This window comes from Rhagoletis pomonella, unplaced genomic scaffold (assembly GCF_013731165.1).
Source record: "Rhagoletis pomonella isolate Grant_MI unplaced genomic scaffold, Rhpom_1.0 Rhpom_scaffold_01408, whole genome shotgun sequence".
Lineage (NCBI taxonomy): Eukaryota > Metazoa > Arthropoda > Insecta > Diptera > Tephritidae > Rhagoletis > Rhagoletis pomonella.
The window spans coordinates 1-8969 of NW_023459962.1; the positions used below are offsets into that span (position 1 = coordinate 1).

Sequence of the window (8969 nt, forward strand, 5' to 3'; positions counted from 1 at the left end):
CAACGCTGAATCGGCAGTGATTGTCGGAATCAATTTTTGGTGTTGTCGATTGGACGTGCGATTTTCAGCAAAAAATTAAAACAAAAATTGTATAAGAATACTTAAAAGTACTTCATAAGCAGAGAAAAAAGGTGAGTTATTGTGAAAAATATAAAATGTAAACGTTTTAATGGTGTTGAGGAGAATTTTCAAACCTGCTGAAAAATAGATTATTTCATCATTGATACCTAGGTGCGACATGGACGAAGAGTGTAGCAACAACGACGACTGCAGCACGGTTGGGTAGCTAGGTAGACAGTCATTCGTATTAAAACAAAATGTACAAAGCGAAGAAATTATTCACCAAAAATATATACATATAAATTATAAGTAATGATTCAGCAATTGCGAAATCGAACTGAAATTAAAGTTTTTTAAGGTCTTTTTTACAATTTGGTGAAATTCCAGATCATTCGAGGTCGTTTCAATTTGGTATCGATTTTTCGCCCCTTCACTCGTTTAAAAATTGGGTGCTAATGTGAATTGGGATCGCTTCTAATTTACCCCCTTTGGGAAGATTAGCATGAAATTGTATTAGCTAATTGTTTATATTATATATGCATAAATTTATTCAAATAACTCAGAAGCTCTTTATTATTGTCTTATATACTGCGTAGTACCTTGGAAAAGGTTTCTAACTGTTGATATAATATGTATGTATATATCATCCTAAAATGCTGCATATTCACTCCTACTCCTGCACACTCTTGAAGAGTTCTGTTGCATATGGCTACACAGCCCCCATTTTGCTGCATGGTATGCGTTCATGGCGATCTGCAACGCAAACCTCCAGCGTAAATGGCGTGTCTTGGCTCCATGTGTGTCAAGTCCATGTGCCTGTTGTATTTATTGTTCAGCCAGCTCGTGTCTGTTCGCATTTGACTTTTGTTTCATGTATTTTCGTTTGCGTTCGTTTGGGTTTTTGGACAGAGCACAGTATTTTCTCAATAAAAACCGATAGGAACAAAAAAGCTAGCCAAACCATTTAGCAAGTTTATGACGTGATTGCGATTATATTTTATTAAGTACGTATGCAGGTACATTCTTTATATATTTTTGTGGCTTGCTAGCTAGCATTATTTGGAAATTGGCTCCCTTATTAGGCAAGTCATTCTCATTTCGTAATGCAGGTAAATTAACAAATACATACTTTAATTTTCACTTTGGGTTTTACATTTGTTGTCGTTTAATAATTATCTACATACAGTATCGGTCATATCTATAGCACGCCATTTCAAAGTTCTATTGTTTGCCAATTATGCTTATTTATTTATTTTTAAGAATTTTCAATTGAAATACAGTTTTTTCTCTAACAAACCCCATATAAACCCAAGTTTAAACATTTGAAGAAAACTTAAAAAATGGCAACAAATTTTCACCCAATTTTCAAACTTTTTTCTCGGAAGTGTTAGAATTTTTTTGAGTACACAGTTTTTTAGCCACTGCAATTTTAGTCTAATAATGTGCAAATTTCAAGTTGCTACGAATTACCGTTAATTTTTTAGAATTTTTTTTGTCGCATTGGCTTCCATATAACTTGCTGTCTCCACAGGCAAACGTTTTTATCTTAATAATGTTATCAGGCAAAATTTTGCCCATAGAGACCGCATATTGCTCTTGGCAAGAAATAATTATCAGAGCTTTTATCTTGATAAATATTGCCAGCAATTTGGTACTTTGACAGCTACATTTTCATTTGCGCGATAGCTTCGTGGAGACAACATTATCGATATTTCAATATAAAAGCAAAAATTGAAATGTTTTCTATTAAAATATGTGTTATTATTTGCTATACTTTTTAACCTTTTTATTTGATGAAATCCGGCAAAAATTGCCATCTTATAAATGCTTTTATCAAGATAAAAAATGCCCACGCACAAATATTGCCGCTGATAAAATTTTTATCAGGCAATAAAAATGACAGTTGTTAGGCAAAAACTTTTGCCTGTGAAGACGGGCCGTAATGAATAAACTAAATTTATTATTTATATTATTTATATTATATTATTTTATTATTTATTTATCTAAAAAATCAACGGTAACTTTCAGTCACTTGGAACTTGCACATTATCAGACGAAAATTGATTGGGCTATAAAACTATGTATTCAGAGAAATTCAAACACTTCCGAGAAAAAAATTTGAAATTTAGGTCAAAATTCGTTGCATTTTTTTGAAGTTTTCTACAAATTGTTAAACTTGGGTTTATATGGGGTTTGTACGAGAAAGAACTGTATTTTAATCGAAAATTCCCAAAAATAAATAAATAAACATAAGTTGCACACGATATCACTTTGAAATGGCGTGCTATAGATATGACCGATACTGTAAGTACATATCGTCGACGTTTTTGCAAAACCGCCCATCCCGCCTAAATCGCCGTTGTGACAAAAATGAGATTTGGTACCCCGAACTCCAGGCATCGAGATTTATGCATAAAAATCGATAAATCGTTATTAAAACAACAGATTTATAAAATAGTAGCTAGAGAAAATACCGCTTATTAAGGCAATGCCTTCAAAGAATAAGTTGTTTTTTCGCTCCTATAAAATTTGAGTGCCGTAGGATAGGTGGTTTTGCAATTGGGAGATTTGCGGTTTTGCAAAAACATCGACGATGTGTATGTATATTTAGAAGGCATGGGAAGTTTAAATTTTCTCAAATACATACACTACCGGAACAAAGTACTGGCACAGAAAATTTTCACAATATATGCAACAACTTTCATTCTAATATTTTTCCGCTAATTTCGTATAAAAATATAGTTCATTCTACAACAAAAAACATAAAAATATAATTCCTAAACTTTGTGCAAAACTCGCGAGACTTCAGCAAATTTCATGCAAATTTTCAACTTTTTAATCAGATTTTTAGAATTTTTTTGAGTATGCAGATTTGTCGCCCAATCATTTTTATTATAATAAAGTGAACGTTTTAAGTGAATTTTCGCGAGTCTTGCACAAAGTTTAGGAACTTTATTTTTATGTCTTTTGTTGTTGAATGAACCATATTTATACAAAATTGGCGGAAAAATATTAGAATAAAAATTGTTGCATATACTGTGAAAAATTTCCTGTGCCAATACTTTGTTCCGGCAGTGTAGATTATAAAAGTTTATATAGCGAATAATGACATCAAGCTTTAAGCTGGTACATAAATATGTATATATGTAATTAAATATGCACATAAAAAAGTATTTACATTAGACTGCATCACAAGAAAAAGTTGCGGTTTTTCCGATTTGAAAATACCTCCAGAAATGGAGTTTTTTTTATGAGTAAAAATAGTTTCTTAAAGAACTTTTTGAAAAAAATCCCCTCAGATGATCAAACAGTTTAAGCTTAAAAAATCCACATCAAAATAATTAAACTTTTTTTTAGCGGAATCGTAATAATGAGATTTTTGATGCTGTTTTTTGACTAATTTCAAAGATTGGTTTAAGAAAAACTTGAAAAGCTGGGTCATCTGAGGCGATTTTTTTCAAAAAGTTCTTTAATAAACAATTTTTGAAACCACAAAAACTCAATTTTTGGAGGTATTTTCAAATCGGACCAGCTCACGTAAATCTTAATATATTTCGGAAATATTTTGATGCAAGTCTTAAAATTAATTCTTATCGAAACACAGTATCGATTTGTTTGTATGGGGAGTGATTCAGTGTTATATACATGCAACATATCGCTCATTTACTTCTATAGTGTCATAATCCAAAAAATACAAATATTGAGCTAAGTATGCAGAAATTACCGTAAAATTTAGTTCTTTTCAGTGTCCCACCCGTCACATTTATTCAACTGATACTTACCCAGTAGATAATTTCAGGAGTTAAAAGCCCTTCCGAAAGGCCTTCCTGAGAGTCAAGAGGCCTTCCCCTCTACATTCCTATCTCCTTTCTTTTTTGTATGGATTGGCTCCAATTGAAGGGCTTCTTCTTTCAGTACCCATGGAAGGCCTTCCAAAAGGGATTTTATAGGACATACTTCAGAAGGCCTTTTGTAGGAGTTCTTTTAAAATTGCTTCTTTAATTTATAAAAATCATATATCCTTGAAGTATTTTCTTAAGGTCTATATCAGATATGAGTTGCTGCAAATAAAATGTTTAATGGAATTCATTTGTAATGCTAAATAATATAAATTTATGCATTCGCGTAAATTGTAAATGAATAAGCCCTTCTAGAAGGCATGCAAGGAAGTACTTTTCTCAGCCCTTCTTGGGTAGGCCTCTTAGAATGGATTCACTTAGCCCTACCTAAATTATCTTCTTGGGTACATAAAAATAAGAAAGCGTTCGGTATTTTTGTTAAAACAAATTTATACATTAGTTATCGTTCTATGTTAAAAAATATCTTTCGCTGTTGTATAAGTTCTGACCCTATCGATACAGAGTATACTAGTGAACCCGCATGGCGTTAAGACGCCAAAATTGAATTTAGCTTTTAAAACAGGGGGGAAACCCTAATCAAAAACCTTAATAAATATTCCATCAAAACACACTGTACCGCTAAAAAAATTTCGTTCTGCTGAGATATGATATTGACTTTCTGTCAAAATTTCCAGCGGGAAAAAGCTGTCACTATCAAAATAACACATGATTCAAAAAGAGCACTATATAGACCACACTTAATATATCGTTAGTAAAGTATGGAAAGAGTGTAACTCACATTGTCGCTGAAATACAAAAAACTGTAACTAACTAAAAACCCAAACTTAACTTTTTGATTGATTATGATGCATTTCATGAAATTATACGACCCCTTATCGTTTTGTGCAATAAACACTTAAGTTAGTTGTGGGTTTTTTGCATTTCAGCGACGATGTAAGAGACGCCCTCTTCTTACTATACTAACGATATGTAGATAGTAAAGATAGTAAAGAGAGTACTTTTCGAATAAGTGCTAACCCTAATAAAAATATATTTACAAACTAAATTTTTCTTAAAACTCATATTAAGGGCCTGTTACTCAATGTCTGGTTAACACTAATCTCCGGTTAAACATTGTTATCGACGTATCCAACTCCATTTATATAACAGGAAGTCGGTAACGTCGATAACTATGTTTAACCAGAGATTAGTGTTAACCAGACATTGAGTAACCGGCCCTTAAACATTTAATTTAACTTGTGTATAAGTTAAATAACTTGGACTTTTCAAACAGGTGGCAACCCTCTTTAAAAGTATTTTCAAATTAATATCTTTTTAAACCTCTTCTGTCCTAAACCTCTTCCGTTGTGACACAAAATTCCATTAAATTAATGACTCAAATTGAATTCGATATTTTAAACACAGTTCAGAGTAAATCTTTATCGAACCCATTGTGATTTATTCATATCTTCTATTAATTTAATTAGCTTATTAAATAATTTGAATTTAATATTTTTCACAGCTGGCTACCCTCCTCAGAACCTCAGAAAAATTCTAATGTTTAAACTATATCAAGATTTCTTAGCACTATTTCGTTATATTTCATACAACTTCAAATGCCTAATTCCCTTAATTCATACTGAATTTGATTTTTTAAACAGGTGGCAGCCCTTGTACGCGAAGTTATGAAATAATGCCTTTTTAAACCTATTTCGATTTATACCCATAAAGTAATAATTGTTTTAACTTATTAAATCATTTGAATTACATTTTTTAACAAGTGGCAACCCCTTTTAGAAAAAATAAAACCTTGTCGCACATCAACAGGTCAATCCCTTCAATATGACACCTCACTTTTGAAAATCGAACGAACGGTGTGGATCTTATGGCATTGATTATTAAATTATTTGAATGCAATTTTTTTATCAGGTGGCAACTCTTTTCAAAAAAGGAAAACCTTACTGCACATCTACAGACTAAGCACTTTAATTTGACATCTCATTTTTGAAAATCGGGCGAAAGGTACAGATCTTTTATGCTGCACAAAAAATCTCTTCGCGTATTATATATATATAGATATATAGATTAGAGAAAATCTCGTCAAAATCCGTTAAGTAATTTTCGAGATTACCGCGTACAAAAAATCTCGACTTTCCTTTATACTATGTATAGATAGATGATTACGTGTACTACATATCCATTTATGAATACCAAACTCAAGTTCCTAATAATTAATTAACTTAATATTAAGTAAATGGCGGCCCTGGTGGTGTAGCGGTTAGCAGTGCGCATTGCCATTCCGTAGATCCTGAGTTCGAGCCCAGCTTCCGACCAACATCAAAAAATATGTTAATTATTGTTGTTTTTCCACACCATTTTTCAATAAAAACGGCCTTAGGGTTAATAAAATTGTTGAATCAACAAAAAAAAATCAAAACAAAAAAGTTCGTTCTAATAGCTGTCGCCCACAGCAGGCAACAACAAACCGAGTGTATTCATTTATGAAAAACAGATTCTCATAAAAATACTAACCTGTAGGTCGGAGGAGAAGCTCCGAAGAATTGTAGGATGAAAAAATGTAGAATAGTACAGAAAGCGAGGCATCAAAACAACTTTGAATTCTGTTTTTCTTTTTTCCATTCTTATGAACAACAAAATTACCCACTTACGGCCGCCATCGTGAACCAAGGCTACGGAAAGCACCATAATACATACAAACATTAATAAAACTGAGAGAGTAAATAAACAAACACCATGAAGTTTCGTGCTATGATGCAGGATCCTGAGTACATGCGAGAATTTCTATACATCATACAAACGCTATCGAAATTGGCGAAAACATGCGTAATGAAGATTTCAATGGACAAAGTTTATTTTGTGGCAAACGAGGAATCTGGCAGCACAGCACCATTGGTTTGGGTAGAAATCGATCCAAAATTATATTTCTCTGAGTACACAATGCAAGGTGTGGACGATGAACTGGACCCACATATTGTGCTAAATGTACCAACTCTAAATTTAGGCACCGCACTCTCTTTGCTGCGAAATAATCCATGTTATTGTAAACTGAAGTTGACTAATCTACAATTCCCTTGCTTGACGGTCGACGTGGATGCGACCACTAAGAGCTCGGATAAGTCGCGCCGCGCCATGCATCATGTACCTGTGGATGTAATACCACGTTGCGATTGGCCAAATTATGCAGTGCCTCGAAAACCGACCTGCAAATTGGTGTTAAATGTGCCCTCCAATCGGTTAATACGAGGTCTAATTGACAAAATAAAGAATCTATCACCGACTATAATTTTTTATGCAACTACCAGTGGAGAAATGAATTTGGTTGCCGAAACGGATATGGCAACAATTACAACGCGCTACCAAAATTTAGAGTTACGTGCGATGAATGCTAGCGAAAGTGACAAAGAGAAGGATCAAATTGAGGCATCATGTTCCGTGGACTGTAAGAAGACTGCACTATTTTTCTCGGCACTACAAGTACCCTCAACGGAGTTGTCGTGTGGCATAGCTGATGATCGCCTCATACACTTGGAAGTGAACATACGAGAAGGCATTGCCATCCACTCCATTTTGCCAGCAGTTTGCGTATGAACATTGTTTGTTGAGCTGTTAAATAAAAAAGTTAACGAATATTTAGATTTAAGGATCTTTCTTGACGCAATTTTGGTATAATAGCTGCATTTTTTTTGTAAACGACCGACAAAATAACGCTCAACTCGGGGAAAATTTCCTTTTAGCTACTTAGCAACCCTGTTAGACACAAAAAACAAAAGAAATGAGTAATAATGCGAGGTATGTGCGTAATATATATATTTATTTAAAATATAAATCATGTATATGCGAAAACAATAATTTCCCTCCACTATCCCATTAACAATTCACAATAGAGCAGTTTTTTCACTTACCAGCACTACCCTTGAGCTCGCGTATTTTTTGACTGACCTTGCTAAACTCGGATAAATAGCCGAGTTTGTGTTGTTGCTTTGCATGTATTTCGTCATTTAAGCGAGTGTAGTTTTTGTAGCTCGGTTGCAAAAGAATGCACCTAATGTTAAACTTATCAGTGCATATAAAAGCCAATTGATTTTTCCAAGCAAATTACATAAATAAGCGAAAATGTTTGAATAACTAAACTATATAAAATACATACATACATATGCATTTAATAAATGGAATGCGAGCGAATATCGATGAGAATCATTTAACTGTAACTAAATATTTTGTTGAATGGAACTTTTAGAATTATGCAAAAAAGTGATTTCTAGAACAAACAACACACGAAACTAAAATTGACCTAGAAGTAGTGGTATTATCTTTCTAAAATATGTTTGTATTGATTAACCTATAGGAAGCAATTTTGTTGAACAACTAGGATGTCTAATCCGCGATTAAACTGTCACCAAAAATTTCGCCGCTGTTTGTGATTTTCGCATAATGTCCCATGAACCGATTGATCTGCAAGTAGTTTTCGACTACCCCAACAAAAATTGTTAATAAGTCAACATAATTTTTTGTTTTTTTTTGGACATACATACGCATGTAAGGGCGAATCCAGCGAAAAGTCTACCGGGTAAAAAAAACATTAATAAAGTCCTATATCTAACTTACTTACTTACTGGCCGATTAGACTGCTTTGATCCAGGTATTTTGAAAACCCGTATTTATGCTCTGATTTATTTCCCACTGGGCATGTTTAGTTGATAATAATAATAACAAGTAAGAAAGTCTTAAGTTCGGGCGGAGCCGAACATTAAATACCCGGCGCAATTATTAAATATATGTTTTCCTCCTTTCCGAAAGCTACCGCTACACGATAAGCCGGGGTGTATAAATTTTAAGTAAATTAGCGTCCTTAAATTTCGAAATATTGCAGTTTCAAGCATTTCTGAAATATACCGTTATATGAAAAGCGGTCGTAATTTTAGTCCGATTTCAATAATTTTCACCGCTTTGCTTTTATGTGGCAAGCACAAAATCATACCGAGTTTGGTTCAAATTGCTAGAACGGTTAGCGAGATACTATATGTGATAATAAGTGGGCGGTGCCACGCC

The 8969-nt window shown here is 33.4% G+C and overlaps 1 protein-coding gene across 1 annotated transcript; it reads left to right on the forward strand.

The window, feature by feature from the left end:
* Window positions 1-9: 9 nt before the first annotated feature.
* On the forward strand, window positions 10-8102 carry LOC118752341 (checkpoint protein HUS1-like). Its single transcript, XM_036487214.1, has 2 exons — window positions 10-131; window positions 6589-8102. The coding sequence occupies exon 2, from the start codon at window positions 6654-6656 to the stop codon at window positions 7506-7508; it is 855 nt and encodes a 284-aa protein (XP_036343107.1). The 5' UTR covers window positions 10-131; window positions 6589-6653; the 3' UTR covers window positions 7509-8102.
* Window positions 8103-8969: the final 867 nt, after the last annotated feature.